Genomic DNA, 16,996 nt, shown 5'->3' on the forward strand with positions numbered 1-16,996 from the left:
TATCTATCCGAGACCAGTATAGATTGGATAGCACCCACAAGTACGGTGCTACAATTTAATTGTGGACTGTATAGATTATATTAGTTTAGCTGAATGAGGGGGGGGTAAGATACACCTGGATACATCCATCAAGGAAAAGCATTTATACACAATCCCACCACTTACCAGCTGTTCTCCGGTGGTCACTTGATGTAGCTGGATCACTCATAACCTATCTAATTATAACATACCACCACTGGCCAGCCTAAGGTTGCTATAACTAGAAGGGTTACTTAACTGTGGGTGATTGATACTCCTTATTTCTTCCATTCAATACCTCAGTTTCGATGTCCTGCTACACCGACACGGTTCTCATTCCGGCAGGACGAGGTATCCGTCGGATCGTCCCGGTTAGAAGTCGTGATTCTATAAATCTCCACTATCCCCGTTACGAGAGTCACGCGTTCACTCGGAGCAGGGCACTCTATTTCACATTCCGCTTTCTCTTAACTCAATGTTATTATCACTGATTACATTACTATTCACAAGACGATTTAACGTCTCATAACTATTATACAAACTAGAGGTCACTCCATTAAGATCTGAGACCGATGAGTGATGATTAAACCAAGGGTAATTTTCCCCAGGACACAGTCCATTGTGACGCGTCAGTCACCCGGTCCTACTCTTATCACACTTTTACCACTCTATTACCGTAGTCCCGTAAGTCACGTTCCCTCACTCTCCACCAGGAACAGTTACGACACTTCTTATTATGAAATGAGGCCTATATTAATCCTTAGGCCACCGTGAATGTCAATTTCGTGGTTCCATGTTTTTCCTGCTTCCTCACCACCATTCAAAACAATCAGCCTCCCTCTCCCCCGCACATCCGCGCATGCGCCAAGGGAACTCTTGGTTCTACTCCATTTTCAAATACATTTTGACTCCTATCGGCACATAAAACACCTATTAGGCGCTATAGTTTCGGAAAATTAAAAATTTTCCACAGTATTAGTAGTAGTAGTAGTAGTATTAGTAGTATTAGTAGTAGTAGTATTAGTAGTAGTAGTATTAGTATTAGTAGTAGTAGTAGTAGTATTAGTATTATTATTATTATTATTAGTAGTAGTAGTAGTATTAGTAGTAGTAGTAGTAGTATTAGTAGTAGTAGTAGTATTTAGTAGTAGTAGTAGTAGTATTAGTAGTAGTAGTAGTAGCAGTAGTATTAGTAGTAGTAGTAGTAGTAGTAGTAGTAGTTTTAGTAGTATTAGTAGTAGTAGTAGTAGTATTAGTATTAGTAGTATTAGTAGTAGTAGTAGTAGTATTAGTAGTATTAGTAGTAGTAGTAGTAGTATTAGTAGTAGTAGTAGTATTAGTAGTATTAGTAGTAGTAGTAGTATTAGTAGTAGTAGTAGTAGTAGTATTAGTAGTAGTAGTATTAGTAGTAGTAGTAGTAGTAGTAGTAGTAGTATTATTATTATTATTATTATTATTATTATTATTATTATTAGTAGTAGTAGTAGTAGTAGTAGTAGTAGTAGTAGTAGTAGTAGTAGTAGTATTAGTGTTAGTATTAGTAGTAGTAGTGGTGGTAGTAGTAGTAGTAGTGTCGTCGTCGTCATTACAATATGGCAAGTCAGGGTTGACCCTTCAACCCAACATAAACAACACTACTGCCACCACCACCACTACCACCATCACCACCATTACTGTTACTAGTACTACTACTACTATCACTGGTGATAGTTGTTAGTATGGCAGCAGTAGTAGGGTTGTTAAGGTGTATATATAGTGCTGGTGGACGTGGTATGAGGTCCATGGCAGCAGTAGTAGCAGCTCCTCGCCACCCAACACTACTAACTACCACTACTACTAGCCTCCCAGGTACGTAACTATTTAGGCACAGGTAAACAAGTACAATTCATACATATGTAAATTATTCACCAGGATAATCCAAGTGACTTTGACTTAGCAGTGAGTGAGGTTTTACAACCTTCCTGCACTACTACCATCCCTGGGTAGCCCCTGACCTGGCTGGTAAACCTCTCACTTCACACACGGAGAGCCTGGGTTCGATTCCCGGTGGGATGGAAACATTTTGACGCATGTCCTTGCACCTGTTGTCCTGTTTGCCTAGCAGCAAATAGGTACCTATGTGTTACTCAACTGTTGTGGGTCGCATCCTGGGGGACAAGATTGAGGACCCCATTGGAAATAAGTTATGATGTTTGATGGAAAAATGCTTCTTAATGTACAACAAAAATAAAAAAAGATGGACGATAAATAAGGGAGTTCACTTCTCAGTCATTAGCCACCTCTTTGCAGTATATTTTCGTATGGTTTTTAGGGTTATATTCTCATTTTTGCAGACTCAATTAATAGAATGGAAGATATTTTACAGAAATAGACATGATCTTGATTGCTTGCATGATGAAAAGTACCTTGAAATTGAGCTCAAAGTAGCGGAAATGTTCGATTTTTGCCGATGTTCAATGAACTTTGTATAAGTCGAGTTGGTTAATTTTATTAAGTGTATTCTAACCTAACCACTCTGTAATCCAGCAAGCTCAGTAATCCGGCACACTACAGGTCCCAGTGATGCCGGATTTGTGATGGAGGACCTGTACGAACATTGATCCTGATATCAACGTCTTAGTGAATAACTTGGACGATCCTAACAGCAGTTCTCTGAATGTCAGTATGTCTATCATTACTCTCACTGAAACATGGCTAAAACCTGATGTTACAAACATCTATGCCATTCCTGGCTACACGACCATACACAGTTGTAGGCCAGACCACTTAGGTGAAACAGCTTTATACTACTATGATGAACTTGAATGTATAAATTCTATTTGCACAAGGGATGAATATGGTGAATATACATTTGCTAAATTTAAATCCAAAGGTGTTAAAAACCTTTAACAGATGCACAGATGAACAACCACCACCTGAAACTATCAGGGAACTTCAACATAAACCTCCTCCATGACCATGACCCTCAAGTAACTGAATTCACAAACACTATGAACAGCTGCTTACTTCTGCCAACATTAACAAAACTTATAAGACTCTCAGAGACTAATGCCTCTTTATAAGACCACATCTGGACAAACACTATATCCCCCATTAAAATAAGGCATAATCACAGATAACACCACTGACCACTGTCCCACCTTTCTCATAACCAACTTGTGTAAATTGCCTCAGGATGCAACTAAGATCACCTTCTGACTGCATGATGATTCATCTGTTAATAACTTCATTACAGCAATAAGTAACATTATCTGGCAAAATGAGCTAGCATTCAATCTTGATATGGATGAATGTGTTAATATTTCTTCCCAAAAAAAAAAAAACCTCTATAACATGCACTGACCTGTAATAAATAAGTAGATCACGGCAAAGAGACTTAACAGCCCCTGGCTTACAAACAGCATCCTCAAATCTATTGATACAAAAATATCTATATGAAAAACAGTATAGAATGGGTCTAATAACTAGAGATCTGGCTAAACGTTACTCGTCAATACTAACCAGCCTAATGAGGAGGTCCAAACAAAATATGAAAACAGATTACGTAACATAAAAGGTGATATGAAAAAGACCTGGAAAACCTAATCTGAAATTCTAGGATCTAAAAAGATGTCACAAAACAGAATGATAAACCTAATGAAACCAGAAGAACCTCTCCTCCAACCAGCTGATACTTCCAATAAACTTAATGTCTTCTTCTCAACCGTAGGAAAAAAAGCTAGCAAGCAGAATCCCAAACTCAAACATTCAACCAAAAGACTACCTCACTGGCAACTACCCAGATACTCTATTTTTAGGAAAAACTAACTACAGGTCCTCCATCACAAATCCGGCATCATTGGGACCTGTAGTGTGCCGGATTATTGAGTTTGCCAGATTACCGAGTGGTTAGGTTAGAATACACTTAATAAAATTAACCAACTTGACTTACACAAAGTTCATTGAACATCAGCAAAAATCAAACATTTCCGCTACTTTGAGCTCAATTTCAAGGTGCTTTTCGTGATGAAAGCAATCAAGATCATGTCTATTTCTGTAATACATGTATATCTTCCATTCTATCAAATGAGTCCAAAAAAATTAGAATACAACCATAAAAACCATACGAAAATATACTGCAAAGAGGCGGCTAATGGCTAAGAAGTGAACTCCCTAATTTATCGTCCATCTTTTTTACTTTTGTTGTACGTTAAGAAGCATCTTTCCATCATACATTGCCCAAGTTTCAATGAGATAGCCCAACAAACAACCGAGAAAAAAAATATTTAGCAAAAATCATATATGGCAAGCCCAAACCAGATACTGGAAATAAGTCACTTTGTCTGACTTTTTTGGGTTATCCTAGGTTCTCTATACATACACAGCTATGTATGATAATCTGTGTAACTTCATTTGTGTACACCTGAATAAACTTATTTACTTCTAGTCTGTCAACTGAGTACAAGAAACCACCCATTCACTTATTTCAACTACCCAATAAAGTGGTCAGAAATTGGCAATTTGGCCGATTTCACACAAATTTCAACAAATGCCAGTTTCAAAATAGGGTCCAGAATAAACAATGCAGACATTCCTGGCACTAAAATAACATTTTATCTGTTCATTAGTCATGGCTACAGGCCCCTCTTATATTACTCTTGCTTACCATTTGGAATTTTTATTCACAAAAAAATAGAAGATTTACTGTTATGCAGACTGCTGCATTATTGTAATAATTGTATAAATAATGTCAACCCATTCTTGACTGCGTATTGGAATTTGGACTGGCAGGCGGACAGGTATTGGATGGTGACGTCATTTGTTTACTCGAGCATCGCTAAAGAATAGAACTTCTCTGCTACTGTGAGTGCAATTTCAAGGTACTTTTCATCATGAAAGCAATCAAAATCATATCTATTTCTGTAATATATCTTTCATTCTATCAAATGAGACCAAGAAAATGAGAATATAACCATAAAAACCATACAAAAATATACCACTAAGCGGCCCCTAATGGCTGAGAAGTGAACTCCGCTATTTATGGTCTGATTTCTTTCATTTTTGGTGTACGTTAAGAAGTATCTTTCCATCGTACATTGCCCAATTTTCAATAAGATAACCCAACAAACAACTGAGATAATAATAATAATAAAATATTATTATTATTATTATTATTATTATTATTATTATTATTACAGTGGACCCCCGGTTTACAATATTATTTCATGCCAGAAGTATGTTCAGGTGCCAGTACTGACCGAATTTGTTCCCATAAGGAATATTGTGAATTAGATTAGTCCATTTCAGACCCTCAGACATACACATACAAACGCACTTACATAAATACACTTACATAATTGGTCGCATTGGGAGCTGATCGTAAACCGGGGGTCCACTGTATTATCTTTATTTACTACACGCACATGTACAAGGTATACAGGCCTAGCTGACATCAGTTGCATACTACTATATAGAAAGCCGCTTGTTATGCAGAGTATTTCAAGAAAATTAGGTTAGTGTCCCAGGATAACACCCACATTAGTCGACTAACACCCAGGTACCTATTTACTGATGGGTGAACATAGACAACAGGAGTAAAGAAACACGCCTAATGTTTCTATCCTGGCTGGGAATCGAATATTTACCAAAAATCATATATGGCTAACCCAAGCCAGGTACTAGAAATAAGCCACGTTGACTCTTTTGGGTTATCCTAGGTTCTCTACACATATGCTGCTATGTGTGATAATCTATATAGAGAAAATAACTTTTTTGTTTCAGGTTTATGGTGCAGTACGAGTGTATATCACAGCCCTGTGCTATACTCCGTTTCCTCTAATATAAGCCCCCAAGACAAAGTTTGGGGTGCCAGGTGTAAATGATAATGGGAGCCCTTTGATTGAACTTTGTATAGAAAGGGGTTTAGTTATAGGTAATACATATTTTAAGAAAAAGAGGATAAATAAGTATACACGATATGATGTAGGGCGAAATGACAGTAGTTTGTTGGATTATGTATTGGTAGATAAAAGACTGTTGAGTAGACTTCAGGATGTACATGTTTATAGAGGGGCCACAGATATATCAGATCACTTTCTAGTTGTAGCTACACTGAGAGTAAAAGGTAGATGGGATACAAGGAGAATAGAAGCATCAGGGAAGAGAGAGGTGAAGGTTTATAAACTAAAAGAGGAGGCAGTTAGGGTAAGATATAAACAGCTATTGGAGGATAGATGGGCTAATGAGAGCATAGGCAATGGGGTCGAAGAGGTATGGGGTAGGTTTAAAAATGTAGTGTTAGAGTGTTCAGCAGAAGTTTGTGGTTACAGGAAAGTGGGTGCAGGAGGGAAGAGGAGCGATTGGTGGAATGATGATGTAAAGAGAGTAGTAAGGGAGAAAAAGTTAGCATATGAGAAGTTTTTACAAAGTAGAAGTGATGCAAGGAGGGAAGAGTATATGGAGAAAAAGAGAGAAGTTAAGAGAGTGGTGAAGCAATGTAAAAAGAGAGCAAATGAGAGAGTGGGTGAGATGTTATCAACAAATTTTGTTGAAAATAAGAAAAAGTTTTGGAGTGAGATTAACAAGTTAAGAAAGCCTAGAGAACAAATGGATTTGTCAGTTAAAAATAGGAGAGGAGAGTTATTAAATGGAGAGTTAGAGGTATTGGGAAGATGGAAGGAATATTTTGAGGAATTGTTAAATGTTGATGAAGATAGGGAAGCTGTGATTTCGTGTATAGGGCAAGGAGGAATAACATCTTGTAGGAGTGAGGAAGAGCCAGTTGTGAGTGTGGGGGAAGTTCGTGAGGCAGTAGGTAAAATGAAAGGGGGTAAGGCAGCCGGGATTGATGGGATAAAGATAGAAATGTTAAAAGCAGGTGGGGATATAGTTTTGGAGTGGTTGGTGCAATTATTTAATAAATGTATGGAAGAGGGTAAGGTACCTAGGGATTGGCAGAGAGCATGCATAGTTCCTTTGTATAAAGGCAAAGGGGATAAAAGAGAGTGCAAAAATTATAGGGGAATAAGTCTGTTGAGTGTACCTGGTAAAGTGTATGGTAGAGTTATAATTGAAAGAATTAAGAGTAAGACGGAGAATAGGATAGCAGATGAACAAGGAGGCTTTAGGAAAGGTAGGGGGTGTGTGGACCAGGTGTTTACAGTGAAACATATAAGTGAACAGTATTTAGATAAGGCTAAAGAGGTCTTTGTGGCATTTATGGATTTGGAAAAGGCGTATGACAGGGTGGATAGGGGGGCAATGTGGCAGATGTTGCAAGTGTATGGTGTAGGAGGTAGGTTACTGAAAGCAGTGAAGAGTTTTTACGAGGATAGTGAGGCTCAAGTTAGAGTATGTAGGAAAGAGGGAAATTTTTTCCCAGTAAAAGTAGGCCTTAGACAAGGATGTGTGATGTCACCGTGGTTGTTTAATATATTTATAGATGGGGTTGTAAGAGAAGTAAATGCGAGGGTCTTGGCAAGAGGCGTGGAGTTAAAAGATAAAGAATCACACACAAAGTGGGAGTTGTCACAGCTGCTCTTTGCTGATGACACTGTGCTCTTGGGAGATTCTGAAGAGAAGTTGCAGAGATTGGTGGATGAATTTGGTAGGGTGTGCAAAAGAAGAAAATTAAAGGTGAATACAGGAAAGAGTAAGGTTATGAGGATAACAAAAAGATTAGGTGATGAAAGATTGAATATCAGATTGGAGGGAGAGAGTATGGAGGAGGTGAACGTATTCAGATATTTGGGAGTGGACGTGTCAGCGGATGGGTCTATGAAAGATGAGGTGAATCATAGAATTGATGAGGGAAAAAGAGTGAGTGGTGCACTTAGGAGTCTGTGGAGACAAAGAACTTTGTCCTTGGAGGCAAAGAGGGGAATGTATGAGGGTATAGTTTTACCAACGCTCTTATATGGGTGTGAAGCGTGGGTGATGAATGTTGCAGCGAGGAGAAGGCTGGAGGCAGTGGAGATGTCATGTCTGAGGGCAATGTGTGGTGTGAATATAATGCAGAGAATTCGTAGTTTGGAAGTTAGGAGGAGGTGCGGGATTACCAAAACTGTTGTCCAGAGGGCTGAGGAAGGGTTGTTGAGGTGGTTCGGACATGTAGAGAGAATGGAGCGAAACAGAATGACTTCAAGAGTGTATCAGTCTGTAGTGGAAGGAAGGCGGGGTAGGGGTCGGCCTAGGAAGGGTTGGAGGGAGGGGGTAAAGGAGGTTTTGTGTGCGAGGGGCTTGGACTTCCAGCAGGCATGCGTGAGCGTGTTTGATAGGAGTGAATGGAGACAAATGGTTTTTAATACTTGACGTGCTGTTGGAGTGTGAGCAAAGTAACATTTATGAAGGGATTCAGGGAAACCGGCAGGCCGGACTTGAGTCCTGGAGATGGGAAGTACAGTGCCTGCACTCTGAAGGAGGGGTGTTAATGTTGCAGTTTAAAAACTGTAGTGTAAAGCACCCTTCTGGCAAGACAGTGATGGAGTGAATGATGGTGAAAGTTTTTCTTTTTCGGGCCACCCTGCCTTGGTGGGAATCGGCCGGTGTGATAATAAAAAATAAATAAGACAAGGATAGGAGAATGGTATTTGTATACCATATCCTCTTCATACCTCTGCCGAACTGCTCGGTGTTATGCCAAATATTATTTATTCTGGAGTATTTAACATGTTTTATGTTATTTACATGGTTTATTATGTCATATTAGATCAATTGTGATAGGCAAATAAGCTGTAGTGTTGATATTAGCATAATAATAAAGCATATTCTCCTGCTTCATGAGATTGAGCTCATGGCAACCAACAGTGGCTTCAAAGCCACCTTATCTTTAATGGATAATGTACTGTGTAGGTGCTTTACACAATGAGAAGCATTTCTTTTATTCATTGGAACCATGGCTAGGGCTAAAAGTAAGCAGGTTATAACAATAAATGGAGAAAAAGAAATTGGAATGACTTATGCAGCAAGTAGCGCCACCAAACAGTACCAGCAGGTTGGTGTGGCGACCCAGGAAATTTGAAATTATGCTAGCCAAAATTAGTGCCGAATAACTGAAGGAACCGAGTAACTGATTGCCGGATTTGTGATGGCGGATCTGTACTGAAATCTCTTTCATCATCAAAACACTAAAGAACAAGGCAGGAGACCTAAATAACTTACCACCACTTGTGTATAAAAGAAAAAGCTTCTTGTGTATTGTCATCAATCAATTATTGCAACTCTCTCTAACAAATCCATTGAATCTTCCACCTTCCCATCCATACTCAAGACAGCAAGGGTTACCTTGATCTTCAAAGGTGGTGATCCAACTGAATTGAACAACTATAGGCCAATGTTGAACTTGCCCCTTCTATCTAAAATCTTCAAAAAATTAATTCACAGAAGAGTCTACTCCTACTTAGTGTCCCACAACATACTCAACCCCAGTCAGGTTGGATTCAGACTGAAAAAAAATACTGATGATACAATTATACATGGGGTAGAACTAACCTATATGGCCTTTGGAAAAAAAGAAATCCCCCTGGGAATTTTCATAGGCTTACGTAAAGCTTTTGATACAGTTAACCACGACCTATTGCACCAAAAGCTAGCACATTATGGGATCAGAGGAGACAATTACCTAAAATCCTGTCTTAGCAATAGAAACCAGTATGTATACACAAATGGAGCTAACTCCACTACTCAACCTGTTCTTGTTGGGGCCCCACATGGGAGTGTCCTTGGCCCACTTCTCTTTCTCATTTACATCAGTGACCTACCAAACTCCTCCAAACTCCTTAAACCCATATTTGCATATGACACTACTTATGTCTTCTCTCACCCAAATCCAACCACACTAACACACTGTAAATGCCGTATTACTAAAAATATCTACTTCGATGACAACCATCAAACTTCATGCTATTTGGAATGTACAGCTGAACATAATAAATGGTTCACCCATTTCTAGACTCAGAGGGTAAATTTCTAGGTCTCCACCTAGACAGTGGTCTCAAATTCCAGATGCAATTATTCAAGTAAGTCTCCAAAACAGTAGGCATCCTTTCAAAGATACGGTACTATGTACCCCAATCAGCTCTTCTTGCTCTGTACCACTATCTCATTTATCCTTACCTTACCTGTGGTATTTGTGCATGGGGCTCAGACACAGCAAATCACCTGAAACCTTTAATAACCCAACGAAAAGCTGCAGTGCAATTGATTACTAATTCCAGCACTAGACTGCATACTCCACTGCTTTTAAAGAGTCTTAACTTACTTAATATACAAAACAGCCACACTTATTATTGTGCCTACTACATACAAAGAACACTATACAGTAGACAGTCATTTAACACGGTTTTGTCTGGCATGTTTTGGTTATAGCACGATTGAAGAATCTGGCATATTTTTGTTTAACACTTTGTAAAATTAATTTAACACGGTTGTGGGAGGGGAAAAAATTTTGAGCGCATGGTCAGTTACACCGCTGAGTCAATGGGAGAGACCTTCTGCCATCCCCCACCACCCTCCCAGCCCAGTTCTTACGTTAGTTGCTAGGAGGGAGGAAGCTGTGTTTGTTTAGATACATATTATATTAACCCCTTCAGGGTCCAAGGCCAAAATCTGAAGTGGTGCTCCAGTGTCCAAGAAATTTTGAAAAAAAAAAAAATTATTTTTTTCTTACAGAATTAAAGAGTATATTTTTGTGAAGGTAATAAGACAAAAAAAAATTTCTGATCAGTACTTACCGAGATACAGTGCCGAGAAGTTGACCTCAAATGACGTGGTGGTGGCAACATTGACGATTTCCACATACGCACATTACTTTATTTACCATTTCTTGTAGTTTTTTCTTTTCTAATTTTTTTTCTTTTCCTACTAACATTTATGGCCTGAGAGACCAATACTGTATATAATGTATATATATAAACTCACTGTATTGAACACAATAACCGCACTAAAGTTATTATCATATTATTGTTTATTACAATAAACATGCACAAATCTTGTATAATACTAATGTTCTATCATATATTTAAATATTTACAATCACTGGACATGGTTTTAGAACTGCTGGAGCTTGTGGAACTCCTTGAAACAAGGCACCATGCACAGAGGTACCCTACATTCCTCACACATAAACCGAGTGTCTTTGCATCTTTGTTGCCGTCGTTTTGTTTGTGCACAGACGATGCATCTCTTCTGAGCAAATTTCTTCTGAGTTGAAGGAAGCTGTATTATGAAATGATCACCTTCCCTCCTCAAACGCTTGGGTATATCCTGAGGAGTTTGAGGACCTTGTTGTGTAGCAGGTGTTGTTACCTGGTACTTCATTATGAGTTGTCTGACAACAGACAAACAAAATTCACCATACGGTGGTCTGTTGCCAGTCTTCATTTGGTACATATTATATGCATTGAGCATTGAAATGTCCATGAGATGGAAGAAAAGTTTCATGTACCACTTGTAACTCTTACGAACACAATCAACAAAGCCAATCTGCATGTCACATTTGTCAACCAAGCGCATGTTTTGTGTATAATCAATCACTGTCACTGGTTTTCGAATACGTTCATTAGTCACTCGATCAACTTTGCCACTGTCTTGCATTTCATTACGGTAAATGGTTGTCAACAATGTGACATCTCGTTTGTCATGCCACCGTAATGCCATGATGTCATTGGCAGTAAACACCTGCACGTCATCACCACGAGCACCTGCGTTGAGCCTGGGCATATGTTTACAATTAGAACGCACTGTGCCACACACATCTGTCTTGTTCACTCGCAAGAAATCACTGAGTAATGGGCTTGTGTACCAGTTATTGGTATATAATGTATGCCCCTTACCAAGATAAGGTGCCATCATGCTTCTCACTACGTCACCTGAGATACCCAATAACATCTTGGTATCTTTCAATGTTTTACTTCCCGTGTATACAACAATATCCAATACCAGGCCACTGTCACAGTTACAGAGTACAAACAGTTTTATACCAAAGCGTTTCCTCTTGCTCGGTATATACTGCTTGAATGACAGCCTATCTTTGAACAAAATCAAAGACTCATCAATTACAAGATTCTTGAATGGATAAAAGTATATGCTGAACTTTTGTTTGAGATACATAAAAACATTTCTAATCTTGTATAACCTGTCACTTCTGTCAGGCCTGGTTTTGTCAGAGAAGTGCAACATACGTAACAGTAAGATAAACCTGTTCACTGGGATGATTTCACTGAAGACCGGGGTAGAAATTAGCCGATCTGTGAACCAGTATGCTTTTATATTATGCTTATAGACATGAGGCATAAGCATTATTGTTGCAAAAAGCAAATACATTTCTGCAACAGTCGTCTCTTTCCACCGGTGTAGTCTTGACTGTGGTGATATGATCGTATTTGCCATGGTGTACTCAAAATGCTTATTACTTTCCCTGACAATAGTTTCCATCAAGGGCTGGTCAAAGAATAGTTCAAAGAATTCCAGTTCATTTGCAGTGTTTCCAAGGGGACAAGTTGGTAGAATTCCACTTTGAGAGTCATTAAAGTGGTGGAGCTTGGGAACAAAATTGGGATTTTGCTGCCAATCCCAGATACGGTTTGCTGGTGGATACTGTACATCATAGGCTGGTTGTGCGGGTAGTTGTGGTTGTGGTGGGCTGGTGGCTGATGCTCTGCTTTGTCCTTGAACTGTGGAGTCAGCAGCGTGGGTCCCAGCCTGGGCTGGTGAGTCACGCATGGCCATGGCGCTACCATCACCACTACCACCATCTAGTGATGCCTGTGGTCTATCCATGCCAAGTGTAGCCACATCATCCTCACTATCACTATCTATACCTGGTGTAGGGCCACGGGATGTACTCCAGGATGTACTCCGTCCCCTGGGCACAGCATAGGGTACACTACCCGAGCGCATGTGGCGGCGTACATACCAACACTTCACTGGTGAATACATTTCCTCACTATCACTACTCGAATGATCGTCAAGAGCAATAAAATCACAATCCACGTCACTGTCATCATCATTACTGAAGTCAGAGGCCTGGCCACGCGAAAATAATAGTTTTCTCTTGCGTTGAGGTACAACCGACCGTGACTGATGAGTGCCCACACCAGAGGTAGAAGGTTGAGGATCGTCAGGGTTTTCTGCACTATTATTGATATCCTGGTCATTCCTTTCGGTCACTAACTGATCAAAGCCAAAGAATTCGTCTTCATTTCCACTTCCATCACTGTCAGAACTATCAGATAGGAACAGGAGAGTCCCAATTTTCCTTGGAGTGAGAGCTGCCTTGCGACGAGGCATGGTGAACAAGGGTAACTGAGCCGGTGTTCCCACAATGCTATGCAGGTGCCTAGATTTTTTGTTTATGGCGCACACCCACCACACAGACCTGTTGTCTCACATGTAGGCCTATGAGCATTTTTGCGTTAAATTTGACGGCGCTAGAATTTTGGCGTAGATCTATGGTTTGGACACTCAACGTGAAGCCGTAGATATACAGGACGGACCCTGAAAGGGTTAATTGCCATATCTTAAATCTGCCAAGTAATTATGGCACCTAGTAGGCATATACAAGTGTTGTTGAAAGTGGCAAGAAAAGGTTTAGCATTCATGTCTTAGAATTGACGAAGAAAATAGATATACAGTGGACCCCCGGTTTACGATATTTTTTCATTCCAGAAGTATGTTCAGGCGCCAGTACTGACCGAATTTGTTCCCATAAGGAATATTGTGAAGTAGATTAGTCCATTTCAGACCCCCAAACATACACTTACAAACGCACTTACATAAATACACTTACATAATTGGTCGCACTGGGAGGTGATCGTTAAGCGGGGGTCCACTGTATTAGAGGAGAGATAGCCTGTGGCCATAATGAATGCATCACTTTATACACAAAAAGAATGAAGTAAATGAGTTTGTGTGACTTACTGACTTGACTGGCCTACTGACTTTACTGATTTATGCACACTCCAGTACAACCATTGACTTCACTACCAGAACCTCTACCAACCACCTCAGCCCAGTAGGGCCACAGCATAACTCTCCACAAACACCAGCACCCACAAATTAATGTAAGAAATACTATTATTTCTGTTGCATTTGCAATCCTAAGCAGTAAAAGCAACAGTACATCACGACAGTGAACTACAATTACATATTCACTTTTATTTTTGTAACATCTGTTGGTCTAAAAAAAGTTGTTTGGCTTTTTGGGGGCTCGTAGGAATGTAACCTTATTTTTCCCTTAAGTTCTTCAGTTTGTCTAACACGGTTTAAAATATCACAGCGTTTTCAGGAACGTAACTACTGTGTTAAACGACAGTTGACTGTACTCAAATATTAACCCTCCTCTCAAACTCCTCCTTGATAACTAACAGAACACACAGCCATATTACAAGACACAGATCACTCTTCAATATCCCTGGTGTCCATCTCTCCCTATGCAAAAATGCTATTCACGTATAAGGCCCTAAGATCTGGAACTCATTGCCAGAACACTTGAGGACCCCTGTCTGTGAATCAGTTTAAGGCTCCACCTAGAAGTCACCTCATCACCCAAAATTAACCAGACAAACCATACTCATTACCTACCAGTGACTTAAAAGCTATGCAAAAAAAATTCAAAATAATTTAAGGCTGCTCAACTTAAACTTAATTCAACTTCATTACTGTATATTTTGCTAAGGATTACTCAATCATATACTCGTTAATTCAAAATTAGGATGCTTAAATTTCATTGTCTTAAATAATACTAAATTGTAATAATTTCATATTGTAAATTTTAAATTGTTCCATTGTAATATTTTCATATTGTGAATTAATTCAAATTGTACCATTGTTTGTAATGTAATTTTTATGAACTAATCTTAAAACTGTATTTATTCACTACTGAACTACTCTACTAAACTTATTATAGCCTGTTAACAACTTAACTCTCCTGTAACAACTTAATTCTCCTGTACCTACTGTAACTCTTCACATGACCATGTAATTATCTCTTATTGCCTTACTAATCTTAAGTTAATATTAAGTTTGCCTGAAATGCTCTGCATACAAAGGAGCTTTTGGCATGTACACCCAACTATTATATTCCTTTGTACAAATATGTATCATGTCAAAATAAAATTCCCAGCCTGACTGTGCCTGACTCCCTCAACTTCCCAGCCTGACTGTGCCTGACGCCGCCCCCCACATCCCTGCCTGACTGTGCCTGACTCCCCCAACTTCCCGGCCTGACTGTGCCTGACGCGCTCCCCCCCTCTCCCGGCTTGACTGTGCCTAACGTGCCCCCCCTGGCATAATTGTGCCTGACGTCCCCCCCCCGACCTGACTGTGCCTGACGTCTCCCCTTCCCTCCCGGCCTGACTGTGCCCGATTCACCCCATCATATTGTAATTGCTATGCCCTCATGTAATTAGCAATACTAAATTAACCTAATCTTGTATAATTAGTTTGGGCAGCTGTTGTCTTCACACCTGGTATGTATGTTTGGGTAATGCTTCAGTAATTAAAATAAGTTGGTAACTTACATTGTGTATATATGCAGGCAGTGAACAGAAGCGGACTTATGCCATGCGGTTGGAGCTGACAGAACATGGTATAGTATGGCGTAGGCCAGAGTATGTGCCGTCCTGGAAGCCTGAGAAGTCTGGCGATCTAGATCTTCACACAGATCCTGACGAGGGACACGCCCGTCTCCAGGTATTGCCCAGTAAGTGGGCAATGGACGAGTAAGTGTTTGCTTTTATAATAATGTGACTTGCACCCTCTTTAATGGAGTGTAATACATGAGTTTTTGTTGAAGACCATTAATACTTCTATAGTAGTGAAATTAAAGGTGAAAGACAGAGTAATACAGTAGTATAGTACTGTACTTGCATATTTGTGGTTGCAGGGGTAGTCATAGCTCCTGGCCCCAGTATCTGATTACTGATTATTGGAGCAGAACCATGGTCATGGTGTCTAATTTTAGTGATTACTTTTTCATATAATTGCTTAAGGGTTCTTATTGTTGTAGTACAAATATGCAGTATTCTAACATTCCACAATTATACAGTATTAGTAAATACTCTAATTTTTTCCTACTTTTTTTTCTTGTCCCTGCATAGGATGCTAAAGTTATCTCCACCTACTTTATTGTAATTTTTTTTTTTTTGTATAATCTGTTTTAATTATTCACAGGGTTGATGACATAACAAAGAAACTCTTGTCACTGAAATTTAGTACTCATGACGAGTTCATGAAGATCGCACGTTACAAAACCATGAGGAAAATTCAGAGACACCAGTATGACACTGGCTCACTGGAAGTGAAAAGTAAGTACCTCTTGTAACAGACAGTGTCAGTGGCAGACTCAGGAATCTGAAGATGGTCAGTCCTGGCCTGACTATATTATTTCCAGTTGATGTATTAGTAATAAGCCCCGGTACACAGTTTAATACCTATGTTGAGGATTGATTGATTTGTGGCAAGTTGCTGTTGTTTTTGTTTTTGTTGTTCTTTTTCTTCCCATCAGGAAACTCTCAGATGACCTGATCTTGTAGTGAACCTCCTTGAGGGAAGGTTCTTGAGGCAGGTGAGGGGATCTTGTAGTGAACCTCTGATAGGAACTCTTCTCAAGAGTAAGACACACAAATCTATAACATAAATTGAACATAAGAATGTAGGAACACTGCAGAAGGCCTACTGGCCCATACGAGGCAGGTCCTTATCAAAACGACATCTACCTAAAGCTACTCAAGAAATAACTCCCGTACCCCTTGACACCAATCAAACCCAGCCCCTCCCACTCATATATTTGTCCAGTCTCTTCTTAAAGCTACCCAAGGTCCTAGCCTCTATCACCCCACTGGGAAGACTGTTCCACACATCTACAACTCTGTTAGAAAACCAGTACTTACCTATGTCCTTTCTAAATCTAAATTTATCCAACTTAAATCCATTATTCCTGGTTCTTACCTGGTTTGACACCCTCAGTACTTTATTAATGTCTCCCTTGTTTATGCCCGTC

At 39.5% G+C, this 16,996-nt stretch overlaps 1 protein-coding gene across 1 annotated transcript; it reads left to right on the forward strand.

The window, feature by feature from the left end:
• Positions 1 to 1,599: 1,599 nt before the first annotated feature.
• bonsai (28S ribosomal protein S15, mitochondrial) lies at positions 1,600 to 16,333 on the forward strand. The gene is made up of 3 exons (XM_070085999.1): positions 1,600 to 1,866; positions 15,533 to 15,716; positions 16,168 to 16,333. The coding sequence occupies exons 1-3, from the start codon at positions 1,737 to 1,739 to the stop codon at positions 16,316 to 16,318; spliced, it is 465 nt and encodes a 154-aa protein (XP_069942100.1). The 5' UTR covers positions 1,600 to 1,736; the 3' UTR covers positions 16,319 to 16,333.
• Positions 16,334 to 16,996: the final 663 nt, after the last annotated feature.

The sequence above is a fragment of the Cherax quadricarinatus genome, chromosome 17 (assembly GCF_038502225.1).
Source record: "Cherax quadricarinatus isolate ZL_2023a chromosome 17, ASM3850222v1, whole genome shotgun sequence".
Lineage (NCBI taxonomy): Eukaryota > Metazoa > Arthropoda > Malacostraca > Decapoda > Parastacidae > Cherax > Cherax quadricarinatus.